The 14,456-nt window shown below is 40.5% G+C and overlaps 1 protein-coding gene across 2 annotated transcripts in view; it reads left to right on the top strand.

Moving 5' to 3' along the window:
* The window catches only part of LOC139204954 (F-actin-uncapping protein LRRC16A-like), a 66,583-nt gene that overhangs the window by 43,410 nt on the left and 8,717 nt on the right, over positions 1-14,456 (top strand). For both annotated transcript variants that reach the window (XM_070834994.1, XM_070834995.1), the window contains exons 15-29: positions 414-490; positions 1,623-1,727; positions 1,920-1,989; positions 3,920-4,001; positions 4,081-4,180; positions 4,526-4,580; positions 8,991-9,163; positions 9,909-9,977; positions 11,271-11,364; positions 11,526-11,624; positions 11,809-11,937; positions 12,061-12,192; positions 12,468-12,643; positions 12,795-12,882; positions 13,193-13,333. In XM_070834994.1, coding sequence (XP_070691095.1) covers positions 414-490; positions 1,623-1,727; positions 1,920-1,989; positions 3,920-4,001; positions 4,081-4,180; positions 4,526-4,580; positions 8,991-9,163; positions 9,909-9,977; positions 11,271-11,364; positions 11,526-11,624; positions 11,809-11,937; positions 12,061-12,192; positions 12,468-12,643; positions 12,795-12,882; positions 13,193-13,333 — 1,590 coding nt within the window. The remainder of the gene's footprint in view (positions 1-413; positions 491-1,622; positions 1,728-1,919; positions 1,990-3,919; positions 4,002-4,080; positions 4,181-4,525; positions 4,581-8,990; positions 9,164-9,908; positions 9,978-11,270; positions 11,365-11,525; positions 11,625-11,808; positions 11,938-12,060; positions 12,193-12,467; positions 12,644-12,794; positions 12,883-13,192; positions 13,334-14,456) is intronic.

Here is a 14,456-nt window from a genome sequence, read left to right on the forward strand (position 1 = left end):
CCAAGTTTATATACCCACTCAATCTGTGTTCGCAGAGTGGTCTGAATACTGTATGTGATATATTGATGTGGGTCTGGGAGCCAAATACATCTTATTGATTAGTCTGAGATGTAGCCAGCTGTCAGGCTGTCACTGAAGATATTGATTAGCTCCTAAATCATATTCTGTCTCTCACGTACAGCCAGATATAAAAACATTTACACACCTCCAAACATGGATACTTCCCGTCTTTCTCTCTCTGTCACAGTCCTATGCATTGTGGCACAGAGGTGAAGAGTGAGAGTTGGAACATGTACAGAATGACAGCAAACGTATCCATTATTAAAGCACTTTTCTAAATGGCAAACAGCAAATCAGACAATACAGTTTATACCGCGTAGATGTTACTGTGATGTTTTCTTTGTATCTTCTAGGTCTGCTCGGCTCTGCTGCGAGGCTCGGTCCAGCACCTCTCCGTTCTTAACGTGTCAAAGAGTGTCTTCCCTCACAGGTAAGGCATATCTGTGTTGCACTAATAGTTACCTGACAATCAGGAGACAACATTCATTTGTTCTTGTAACCTGTATCTTACAAGGTTTAGTGATTAAGAGTGCATTTTTAAGCTTTACCAAATACCACTGAATGTACAGCACACGCAACAATAGGGGATAACAGTTACACAATGGAGAAGAATAGCAAAGAAGGATTTCTCTACCTTTAGATCTGATTTTGGTGTGATTTTGTTTTTCTTTAAAAGAATATACAGCTTCATAAAGGTGTAATGTATGTTTTGCAGTTGGAGATCAAGGTAGAGAAATTTGAAAATCACAGTTGAAACAACATCTATATTTAATCAACAACATCACATTTATTCTTTTTATAAAAATCAGTTGCATCCCAAACGTCTCTTTTATTTTAATGATAAAAATTAATATGAAATATATACATTGTCATCCATCATGTGCTTGTTTTAAAATTAGCTTTAGCCCTCAAACCCACTGATGTTTATCTGTGATGGTCCATCCCATCTTAATGTTGACATGACAGACATGTTACAGCAGTTCCTTTAAGCTGATAGTTCTGTCTGTGTGTTGGTGTGTGACACCTGCTGGTGACAGCATGCTATTACAGACAAGATGAACTACAGGACCTCTCGTCTCTTCAGTTGAGTTGATAAATGTGCAATTCGAGTGTGTTTAAATTGGAGTGTGTGTGTGTGTGTGTGTGTGTGTGCGCCTGTGTGTGTGGTGGGCAGATTTTGTGTGTAACAGATGGGTGGTGGGTGGAGTTTTCTTCCCATTATCTCTCTTTACAGTGTGTCTCTAGAGAGTTGAGGACTTCATCAAGGGGGGGGTAGTTAGTGCGTAAGGGTTATACCTGGGACTTTGAGTGATTCTCCTTTGTGAAAATCCGCCCTGACTCCTTCTGTTTCGTGGAGCTAAAACGGTAGAAAAAAACCAAAATGTGGCACAGGCTTTTAAGAACTGGCCAGAATACTAAAAGCTTAATGTTGACCTGAATCTCAGGGCGCCTAAAGGAACTGCATCACTGAGTCTCATGTGGTGTTGAATCAAATACACTTGTCTAAAAGCTGGTGACATGTTGCATTTCAAGTCATTATTTTATTCCATGCTCTCTTACAGGAAAGGCAAAGAGGTGCCTCCGTCATTTAAGCACTTCTTCAGCAGCGCCATGTCTCTCAGCTCCATCAACGTGTCGGGAACCAAGCTGCCGCCAGAGGCCCTAAAGTGAGAGAACGATTCATTCACATTTAATGTGTCTGAGGAGCAGCTCCTGCTTCTGCTGCAGCTCTGTCTACACTAACTGAGACGCTGCGGTTTAATGTTTTTTATTAAAATTGGTATTATTATTATTATTACTTGGAGTTTAGACATTGACAGCTTTTATTTTTTTAACTACAATTGATAACATTGTTTTAGAGCTCTCCTGCTTGGTCTGGCCAGTAACCTCAATCTGAAGGACGTGTCTCTAGACCTCAGCTGCTGTGAGGTAAGACAGGCAGAGGTGCAATGCCCAAACATTTCCCCCATCAATCATCTTATTTTAAGTCAAGATACATATATTTTACAATAAATGCATTTATACAAGGATCGAAATGAAACATTGTTTTTCCTGGTTGGTCAGGATGCATATTTAGCAGGTGGGGTAGGAGGGAGCTCCATGCATACCATGCACAACTCCAGGTTTCCAGTTTCTCACTGCAGTAATTCTTGTCAAGCTGTGTGCAAAGCAAGCAGGAATCCATGTTCGACATTTATACTAAATCGTGTGATTATTTCCTAACACACTTGTAATATCAAGTCTTGTGACAACTGTAGAGTCGAAGCCCTTAACATTTATTAGAGATGAAATTGCAGAGGAGTGTGGACCCCTAAATCCTAAATCCCACAGATGTAGTAAATTAAATATGGAGCATAGCGATACTGATTATAGTGCAGGTAAATCTGTTCAGTACGTAGGTAGCACAGTTTAAGCATAATGCTGCAAAATACACTGAAAGCTACTTTGAATAATCCAAAGACTACAACTAGTGAATTTTCATGTGGCATTACTTTTGTGTTCATTTTGTTTTCAGTGATCTCCCCATTTCTGCTATTTATAGCATTTGTATAAGTACCTTTGTCATCTTAAGTTTGGTGAGTGTGGTTTTTAATACTGATCCATTGCAATCAGGCCTTTTAGAATCCACTCCAAAAACCATTTGACAAGGGACACTGCTAAGAGGCTGTATAATGGAATACTTGGCAGACTGCAGGTGGGGGGTGGAGGGGGAGAGATGAACAGAGAGGTGGGGGTGAGGGCGTCGGGTTTAGTATCCATTCCTAATTGTTTCATCACATTTCTCTCTCACACACACACACACCAACACACACAGACACACACACCAGCTCCTCGCCTTGCTCTACCTTCTCCTCCCCTGCACTAACAGAAAAAGGCAGCCCTGCTGCAGATGCAATGAGATTGCCAAAGATAACACATGAATACAAATTACACAGGAAATCCAATTCAAGATTCCCATAGAAATCTTCCCAAACTGAAGCCGCGGGCGCAAATGATGTGTTCCGTCCTTTTTTGAAGTCTTAATGAACCGTTTGGAGGAGGCAGCCCAAAACTGCTCTGAGTGGGCTGACGGCATTCAAAATAAGGACTGTGTATGACTCCCATCACATGTGCTTGTGCAAATGTGTCACTGGTGGGTGTGTGTTTGAATGGCAGTGTGATCATTAGGCATCTGTGTGTTTTGTTGCTGGTAATTGTTGGCGTGGCTCTGACATGCTGTTCTCTCCCCCTAATGCTTCTGTAAGCTCGGCCATTGTGTAAGTACCAATGTGCTCCCTCATAATAATTAACTCATATCTCATTCCTCCTCATTTTTATTTGCACGTCTGTTTTGGCAGATATTTTCTGCTGATTCCATTCTTCTTGGTTCGTTTTCAGCATCAGCATTTCACACAAAATGAAAAGATTAAACTAGAAGCAACATCCAACCGCTGTCTAGATAATCTTTGTTATTTTCCGTCATTTACAAACACACATTCCTCTTGCTGAGTCTATCCTGCATATTTTCCTTTGATTAGCTGTCTGTGCTTAGAAACTGAATGCATGTCTCATCTTCTTACGCTTATGTTTTCATTAAACCACATGACCTGTTGTTTTTCACAGGTATTGTTGAATTTGTACAAACATTTGTACAATGCAAGCATTAGTGGCAGCAGTGTGACCTTCATGTTAATTCTTTTTAGTGCTGGATTCTCCAAAACCTGTCTTATTCTAGTAGTTACGCAGCAGACAATTAAGGAGCCACATATTACCTGCACTGAACATTTAACATTTAACACATTAGATGAACAGACTATACTTTACACTGCCCCACGTACTGTAGCTTGTATGTTTAAAATGTTGTCTCCGTTTTTTCCAGTTGCGGTCAGGAGGATCTCAGATCCTTGAAGGTTGTATTGCCGAGATTCCAAACATCTCCAGCCTAGACATCTCTGACAATGGTAAGATAGCAGCTTCTATGCATATTGTACCATCTAACTACTTTTCAACCCTAACCCTAACCTCTGTTTCTACCTCCAGGCCTGGACTCGGACCTCTCCACTCTACTGGTATGGTTGGCCAAGAACCGATCCATCAGACACCTGTCTCTGGGGAAGAACTTCAACAACATCAAGTCCAAGTAAGAACACAGTAGGGGAGGAGAGGGTGCACAGCTGGTGTGTTCAGTAGGGGGCTGTGAGGGGCAGCTTAGTGTTTCGGCCTGGGTTGGGTTTGGTTGTAGCTTAATGTGACTTAGCTTGATCTGCTGAGGATGACCAAAGACTGCTATTCAGTTTTCAGAACATAAGTTACTGTACCATCAAATACGTCAGGGTCTGATCTTACACACTATTACATTCTTAGTATAGTGAGGGGGTCGGGATAACTTAACCTGTACAGTGCAGTTTTCAAAAGATGGATCTCTCAGCGTAATTATTATGTCAGTGATGCTTATTTCTTCCTTTCTTTCTCCTGCTTTACATAGGAACCTTGCTCCGGTGTTGGACAGCCTGGTCCATATGATTCAGGAAGAGGAGTCTGTGAGTTTTTAATTTCCTTCTCTGTCTGGCTTTTGTGAGTGACAGTAGCCAAGTGGTGACAGAGAACATCCTTCAGACGGATGACTCAAATCAGCCAGCATCCAGCAAATCAAGCAAATCACTGAATCTGCACCAGCTGCTCTACAGCTGACCTCTGAACTCTCCTTTGGAGGGTGGTGTGAATATATTTCCCTACAGTGATCAATAAAGTATCAGGTTCAACTGAAACCATGTGGTTTATGAGAGCTGTACTCAAGTATTCATGCTATTTCACTCATATAAATAAGGTGGATAAAGTACCATAGCTGTTTATTACCTTACGTATTGCTGTCAGCTGATGATCACCATCTCTATTGAGAATTTAGAGAATTGCCCAGAGTTGATAGCTTGCAGTAGCTTCTACACTTCCTCCAGCCATTGGATTTCCCCTCCCGGTGTCCATCAGTGTCTACGGGGGACATTGTTTCAATTTCACAAGATGCTTGGTAATCATTTTCTTCAATTGCTGCAAAACCTGCAGGGAAACAAAGGAAGGTTCTCCAGCTTTAAGCTGTCTCACCTCTGCCTTGTCCCTCAATCCATCTCTCTCATCTTATCTCTCTCCATCACAGGAGCTGTAACAAATTTTGCCCCAGTGCCTGCCCTTTTTTGTTTCCCACAGTGGCGGGTGTGCTAGATTGATGGTCCTATTGAGCTGCTCTCTGCTGGATTGGTCTCTTGGTGCTTGTAGTATGTGTGTGTCATTATGTGCATGAGAAGATGGCGTATATGTATGAGCTGTTATCTGCCTGTGCAGGTGGGATAAAAACTTGATGGATGGGTCGTAAAACATGATAGGAAGAGGTTACAGGTGGTCAAAGGATGTTCAGTAGGGCAGTATAGTAAGAAATAAAAAAATAAATAAATAAAGGCAGGAAGGGATTTTTGGAAGATTTTCGTAGCACACATGGGACAGCTGATCTCGGAGAAGGATTTGTTGATTAAAGAAACTGGTGCATGGATTTGTTTGGACCTGGGATGTGAAGTGCGTGCGTGCGTGTGTATTCACAGTATGTGCATGTTTTCCTGTCTCACTGTGTGTCAGAGACCAGTATGTAATCAGTGACGTGCAAAAGGTGATGCAGTAAGTGAAGGTCTGCACTGTAGAGATAACAAGTTTTAAATTTTATTCAGCGATGCACCTTTTCCTCTTTTGCCTGTGTGTAGCCAGGAAAACACACAATCACAAGCGCACACAGCGCGCGTGACACAGCTCCAGGCAGCACATTTACCTTGTTGTGTTTCTGAGTCTTGGCCTGCATCCAGACAGTAAGACCTGGGGTACCTTATGGCTGCCAAAATATAAATAGATACACAAACTGTCTGTGTTTCATTCATGAGGTGGTGTACGCCTGCCTCATTAAATGCGTACTTCAAACATTTTGGAAAATTTTGAGGAGAATCAGTCGAGAATATTGATATCACTCTCCCATTTGTGCAATAAAAATGAAGTTCTAGCCAGCAGTTTATCATAAAAAGCAGCACAGAGAGTCAGTTAGCTTGACTGTGCAACCTCAATTATTCCTGCTTACCGTAATAATAGCAGTTCTTTAGTGTTATTAGAGTATTATATTGTTGAAAACACACTTCAGAATGAATGAGATTCATCAGAATATTAAACACAATGCATAATTTTATGGGCATACATTAAATAGGTTAATTTGTCTCTGGAATAAGATCTCTTTCATTTGCATGTCTTGGGTTACAATTTATCATTTCCTTGGTTTTATTAAACAAGACGAGTATGCATACCCATTGCAGTGATTCTCTAATTTTTAATGATTAATGAGGGCTGAGAATCTGAACTGCTGTAGCTGTTCAAAGTCCTTTGCTTCAGCCATGTGGAGGGATTGGACTTGCGCTGTAATTACTTGAGATGTTGTAGACTTCCTTTCTTCTACGTTTACTGCTACCACCAGATGGTATTTGCACTGGTTGTCTGTGCTAGTAGGACATATTTAGTCCAGGTTTTCATCTTTAATCTCGCAAAGCTGTTAGAAATAGTGCAGTTATAGGGATGTTGATTCCATTTCACATCACTGGAGAAAGAATTAGCCATCTTGGCTACTGGTCCATAAACTTATGCCTATTTAGATTTGCATGTTTTATGTTTGCCCCACAGGAGCACATGGAGGCAGTAAATAATTCTCTCTACATCCTCAGACAAGACATAAAAACAGTAATCTTCTGCTTTTATAACCATTTTATGTTCATGTTAGTCCTCCACACACACACACATACATTGCAGTGCAAAATAATCTGCCTGTGGAAAAAACCCACTGTATCACTCCCCTTCATTAGAGGGAAACACTTGTTATGTCACAACTCGCACATCTTTCATTACACAAGTTACTTCTTTTTTATGGCAAAGGACATTAAGTCGTAAACTCTGGGTTTAATCTCTTGATTTCTTTGATCTTTGAACAGTCAGGTGTGGAGCTACAAAAGGAAAACACACTTAGCTAACAGACCTTTCTGGGAGTATTTCTTGTGTAGATGTATTTTTTTGCATCTGTGTTAATTCATGTGGGGGGGTGAGAGTCTCCTACTCATATATGGATTTTGTCCTGCGTGAAATGCTACACAAAGAAGCCATTATTTTCTTGTGACTTCCAGTTGACACATATGCTAAACATGAAGTGCGGTCATGTGTTTTCTTATTTTTTCATTTAGCTGCAAATCCACCAACAAAATCAGTTATCAAAGCAAATCCATTCAGTGATGCATCGTCTCTTCTTTATTTTTGCTGCAGTTCATGGGTTGAATGCAGCAGGAATGGAAAGTAAATTTAGTACATTTACTGTCACAACCTTACTTTGCACATGAAGATTTTACACACAACAAATTAAACCAGTGTGTAAAGGGAGTAAACCACATCCATCTACAACATTAAAATGCAGTTAGTCCATTTTAAAATCTGTGTTACTGCATCAATACTTAGAATCAATCATTAGAATTGATGACTGAATTTACTAAGGAGTGCATTTTTGCCTTGAGGAATAATTCTCACATATACAGTAGCTGAGATATTTCAAGTTCATCAGTGCTGCATACTGCATTTTTCCAGCGTCCAAGTAGTACAGAGTTGTATCAGCTCAGGTTTGGATTTTTTCGATTTGTTGGTGGATTCAGGTGGTTATGGCTGGACTACCTAAAACATTTTTCAGACTTATGAGCTACTTTTAGTATTAAAATGCTTAGTGAATCACTCTTAAACCAAAAATTTAGGGTTTCTAAAATTAGGACAGAGTTTCTCTTAACTCCACCAATGAGGAGTTACTTCTAGCCTCAGCATGTTTTGTGAAGATGGCCCCAAGGAGCCTCCAGCTGTGTAAATGGCATCCAACATAAAGCAGCTCACTCTGATGAACAGACGGACACTGTTGGACATTTGTAAACCCTCGTATCACTCTCATCACAAAGAAATCCGCTTGATGTGGCGCTGAATTTTTATTTGGCCCTGTGGAGCTTTGAATGGCATTAACACTGACATTTTAGAGAAGTCTCTTGCAAATCCACCTGATCCTTTGATAAATGTTTAAATTGGTTTTGCCCTTTTGAGTCACCAGCTTCTGTAGGTTCATAGAGTTCTATGATTACTGTGGTGCAATATTTGCAAAATGTGAAATTAAAGGACAGGCCATTTTGGAAAACAAGATTTATAGAAAAACCTTGGGATTAATTACTTGGTAGCAACTATAGTCTAGCTACAATTGTAGGCAGTAAGTGAATCTGCACAGCTTCTGAATGTGTTTAATTGTTTTCATTGATTTCGAAAGGCATCAGACACTTTTGTGATGGTGTCAAAGTTACTGTGAGCTATGACAGTCCTGCCTGACTGCATGCTCTAAGGAACTGCCAAAGATCACAGGGTGGGCGAAGGAAAAAACAGAGTCAGCATTGAGCCACACAAATAGAAGAAACAGGGAAACCAAGCATCCATGGGCAGTGAATAATTTCAAGGACACTTGGACAGGAAAACAAGCTGGCACTGCGCTAAAGAATATTAAAGCTCTCAATGACATAAATTACAATAGCTTTTGTTAAGGTTGGCACATGATGTACAACAAGAGCCAAGAAAGCTCTTTGTAAAAGCTTGCTGGTGAAGCCAAAGCTGAATAAACACAGAGAAGAAGAAGGCAGTTCATCAATTTTGACTCTATTGAAGAGCCTGCAGGTGGCAGATAAACCAAAAACTGCCCCTCTTTCCTGTTCAGCGCCAAAACCACACCAGATATAACAATTAGTCACAATAGGTTTGTATTTCGCCCCCTGTTTTCCTAATATAAACCTCTGTCAACATTGTTTTCCTCTTCTCCTTCTTCCACCCCACATGTACCCTTCTTTCTCCCTCAATTCTTCCCTCCCCAGCCCCTCACCTCTCTGTCTCTAGCAGACTCCAGACTTAAGAGTGACCTGACCATTGTTCTGAACGCCCTGGGCAGCAACTCCTCACTCACCAGGTTAGACATTAGCGGGAATGCCATGGGGGACATGGGAGCCAAGATGCTGGCCAAGGCACTGCAGATCAACTCCAAACTCAGGTGAGTTTAAGTTCAGGGCTCAAAGGCTAAGTCACACGATTGTCAATTATAAATTTGACCTTCTGCTGGCTCCTCTGCAACTCAAAGTACTTCAGAAATGCATTGCAACAACATATAAAACACATCTAAATATAAATATCATAAAAATATAATATAAAACACTAAAGTGGAAATTGTTTGCAAATACATTCATATTTTACAGTGTTCATTGTAAGTTCTCCCATGAAGACAAAATTTATTTTATTACAGTTGCATTTTACTCTACTGTCTTTCATGGTCTGTTTATACACCAGCCTCCACTTATGGGCCCACAGAAAGAATTAAAGTTATCGGTAACTGCATTAATAAACGTTCATCCCTACTTAAAACGTAAAGTGTTTTAAACAATTTATTAAATTATTCATATAATGTCTAAGTATTAACCAGTAAAATGAAGTAGAATACAAATAGGCCGTACAGTTTAGTTCAGGTACATATATATGAGTTGCCTTATAATATAGTGGTCACAAATCTTGCCAGCATGTATTTTAATCCCGTTCCCATTTGAACCTGCATGCTCTGAAATACACACAAATGTGTTCTTTTACAGGACAATTATTTTGAAAAATCCCTTTAAATGGGAACACTGGAAGAAATTGAATTAACTTCTGTGACTGCATTCTTTTGTAAAAAATATCTGACACAACACAGGTCCATACTGTAGATCGTCTCTCTGAATTCATTAGTTCTAACTTTCTATGTGCAGGACTGTGATCTGGGATAAGAACAACACCAGCCCTCAAGGTCTTCAGGATGTAGCAGCCGCTCTGGAGAAGTGAGTAGCTCTGGCTGTATCTGTGTAGACCGTGTGTGTGTGTGTAAGCCTATGATACCTTTATTCTAACTTCATACATGCACTGGTGCACTGCATAAAAACTGCTGAAGGGATGAATGTGTGCATAGCCCAGATGTCATTTGCGTTTGTGTTGAGCTGGAGGAAACCTTACGGTGAGAGAAGATGAGAGGAAGGAAACCAGGAAGGGGAGAGAGTGATGAACACAGGGAATACAACAACAAAGAAAGAATGGCAAAAGAAAAGATGCTGAGGAAGGGAAAGGAAGAGAGAGCAGAAGAGAAAGTCGAGACTGAATAAATCAGAGTTTTGTCTACTGTCTCCCCTGTCTGTGGATTTGAATGTTCAATATTCTGTGTAAGATTGAAATGTCATGTGCATCTAACTAAATTTGAAAAAAAATCAGTTCCTATAATTCCAAGCATGTTTTATTTTCATGTTTTATTAACATATGCCTCTGTCAACACCAGTCTCCAGCTGTTGTTTTCCTTATTCTGTTTCTACTCGCGTTGAAACAGAATTTTTGTAGCAGTCTTAAAATGAAAGGGATCATATTTAAAGGGTGGTGATGGAGGCCATGTTCACAGCAGATCAGCAACTTCAAGAGAAGAGAGAAGGACAGCAGACGGGTTCATACAGAAGTCAAATCTTCATTAGTAATGGCCCCATGTCTCCTGCCGTCGTGCTTCACTGTGTGTGTGTGTGTGTTTATCATAGAAGCCAGGCATGTCTGAGTAAAGATGAATCAGTTTACCTTTGAGATTGAAAATCGTCAACATCTGACTCATACTCTGCCTTTTCTTGGCCTTCAAACACCCTCATTTTCATCTCTGTGCCTTTTGCTTTCCCTTCCGCTGCATCTTCCTTCTTTCTCCTTTCATTTCTTCTCCTCCTCCGTTATATAATTATATGTATATCAATACTGTGTGGTGACCTCTATTTCAAGATCCGTAACCTCTCCAATGGCGCCAGTTCATTGCTCTGTAATAGACCAATGTGAGAGCAGCTGAGGGGCTGGGACCCGTCTAATGCACACACACATATGCATATTACGTAAATTAATGTATTAAGAAACATCATGTGGTTGCATTTCATTATATCTTTACTGTGTGAGTAACATGTTTTCAAATGCATCACTTTCCTTTGTGTGTACTGAAATACTGTGTTTTTCTGTACATCTCCTCTGTACATATGTCTCTTTTGTTTCCTCTATAATATAAACTACCATAACTGTGGAATAATATCCTCTAATAATGTCTGCTGTCTGCCCATTAGGAACTTTACTATTCGTTTCATGCCCATCCCCATCATCGATGCCTCCCAGGCTCTGAAGGCCAGCCCGGAGAAAACGGAGGATGCCTTGTTAAAGGTATATTAAGAATTCCCATTGCTTCTCCAGGCCTCCAGCTGTCTCTTGATGCTGTTACAGGATTGCAGAAAATATATGATATACAATAACTTTTATAACAACAATAACATCATCTGTTTGACTTATTATCTTGACAGTGACCTAGTGTTTTTTTCCCCCAGATTGAGAATTATCTGTACAGGAACCATGAAACCAGAAAATACTTACAGGAACAGGCATATCGGCTGCAGCAGGGCATCGTAACCACAACCACACAACAGGTATGTAAACAAACTGATACAGACACTAAATGCACCATAATCTGTATGTTTTTGTATCTTAATCTGTTAATATAGTAGAACTAATATATCATTTAAATCTAGAGTAAGTGTACATCCATTTATGCTCATTTTAGTTTTTAAAAAATGCACATATATAGATATATACATTGTTTTTGTCTTCCAGATGATCGACAGGATTTGTGTGAAGGTGCAGGACCACCTGAACTCTCTGAGAAACTCGGAGACGGACGCCATCTTGGAGGACGTCAGGTCAGCAGAAAGCCTCATCAAAGATGCCAGGAACTCTAAAACGGTGAGGACGAACACGTTGACCTTTTTTTTTTTCATCTACAGTCTTTCCAGTAGTTTCCTTCATCCTTTCTTTGATTCCTATATCCAACCTAAGTCTTCCTGTCTCTGCCCCCCCACCCCACAGCTGCTCCCTAACCTCTACCACCTGGGATCAGCTGCCAGAGAGGAGGTGAACAGCTCATCTGTGGGACCCATCCAGGAGAAACTGGAGTCTATGGCTGGGGAGGTGACTACTGTCATGGACCAGCAACTGCAGGTGGAGTAATCACACCAATGAACACTTAACATAGAACATGTAACCAAATTAAATAAACAGTATTTAGTATATTAATAGAATCAGTGTGTGACAAATATGTGAACATAAACAGAAATAAATATCTGTCACATATACTTAATTGTCTTTGTCCCTCTAAAAGTTGAAGATAATTGTTGGCGATTCTAAAAACTAGATGAGCATTCAGCCAGGAGCTGCTTTAATCAAACCCTTCATCACAAACACGTTAATGTCTGTCTCATCCTTACTTCCTCCAGACTCTTTTGGAATCAATGTTGGATACGGCAGAGTCTCTGTGTCCCCATGTGATGAAGAAGAGTACTCTGCGTCCAGAGCTAATGAAGGCCAGCTCGGCCAAGATGGTCGTACCCAAAAGCTTTGTCACCAAAACCCTCCTGGAGCAGTCTGGGGTGGACATTATCAACAAGATCAGGTGTGTGTTGAATAATATTTTATGTATGTACATCTACCCATGGATTTTATAACCAAATTAGATCTTCCTGTGATTGTGTTTTGGTCCTTTGTGCCTTATACCTCCTCTCACAGTCCTGCTAACCATCACTGTCTTTCTGTCTCTCCGTCAGTGAGGTGAAGCTGAGTCTCGCGTCCTTCCTGTCCGATCGCATTGTTGACGAGATTTTGGAGACTCTTTCCACTTCCCAGCTCACTCTGGTAAGATTCAAGTTAACACAGCTCTCAGGTGTCTCATTGATTCATTCACAGTGGCTGTTGATTTGACCCCTCTGAGCTGCTGTAACTTATTTTCAGCTACACACATTTGTTTAGCCTTTTTCAAATTTCCACTGATGTAACAGTATTTAGCCATATATAGTATAATCCTTATCTCTCTGTTCACCTTTCTTCGCACTTGCTATCCACATGCTTTTCTGCTCCCTCTTTCTTCTCCTCGTCCTTGCGCCCGTATCTTCTTCCCGTGACCTCACCTCTGCTGCCTGTTTCCTCTCCTCTCTCGTCCTCCCAGGCAGACCATCTGGTCCGACGAGGTCGCCCCTTGGTGCAGCAGGAGTCAGTGGATCTGGACGTCCCAGAAGAAAAGATTCCCAAACGGGCATCAAATGAGATACTGGAAGCTGAGAGGCTGGATGATCTAGAGACATGCATGGTAGGTCTGTGTGTGTAGCGGATATGTGTGTGTGTGTAAGTGAATATGGAGGCCAGTAGGTTGGAAGAATCAACATAAATTTTCTTTACAGAGCAGTAACAGTAGCAGTAAGCAGTGGATTTGAACTATATCAGGCCTATATTTATAAAGAAGCGGTTGCTCTCATCTAACCTTTGCGAAACTTTCAGTGGTCTTGTGACAAGGAATGGTCACTTTTTACATCATCTTTATGTAGATTTGATGTGGATATAATGACGTATGTGACTTGTGATGAACAGTTAATGTTGTCTTCCTCCTCTTTTCATTTTATATCTCTCTCTGTTCTGTTGACCTCTACTTTTTCTCCTGCTTTACATAAAAAAAGGGTACCTTTACAGTTCAAGGCCGTCCCGACTATCTCTCTCATTTTTGTCTTCAACTAGGCTTTACTGTGTGTTGTCTTTCTTCCTCTTCAATCTTCTTTTCCTCTCTTCTTCCTTCTCTCTCTACCTTTGCTCCATGGAGATTTTGTGCTGCACCAGTGTAAGTAATTCTAGACTGTCCCTCTATCTTCTCCTCTCGGTTCACTTTCTTTTCATCTTGCTGTCCTTTTTCTGTTTCTGCTCAGTGTCCCTGCCTGTGCTTTTCTACAGCACAAAGAGTCTCCTGTATTTGGATATTTGATCCTTGTGATTTATTACAAAGTACCAGTATCGGAGGAGGCATTTATTTATCACTTCTTCACTCACTCATCTATATTTTACACTGTTGAATGCTAAGAATTGAAAGTTTAGATTTTTCTTAATGCATCCAGCCACATTGCACTGTTTCCTTCCACTGAGTGTCCCTTCCACTGTTTTCTGCACCTTGTAAATGTGGATCAAGATATGCAACATGTTTTAGGGTGTTTATAATCTACCAGTGTGTCAGGAGAGTGGAATTATTTAATGTTCATTCATAAGCCCAACAGCTGCCCTAATTCTCTCACTTTACATTTTGAACTCGCTAATGTGCCCTTTTAAACATAAGAAGTTCTTGTATATCTGTAGGTCAACATGTCTGTAACTGCCTTTATTAATCATTATATTTAGACTGTTTTGATTAAATATCGTGCAAACTGGCAGACTATAAAGTTTAGTTTGGT

This window comes from Pempheris klunzingeri, chromosome 8 (assembly GCF_042242105.1).
Source record: "Pempheris klunzingeri isolate RE-2024b chromosome 8, fPemKlu1.hap1, whole genome shotgun sequence".
NCBI classification, from domain to species: Eukaryota; Metazoa; Chordata; class Actinopteri; order Acropomatiformes; family Pempheridae; genus Pempheris; species Pempheris klunzingeri.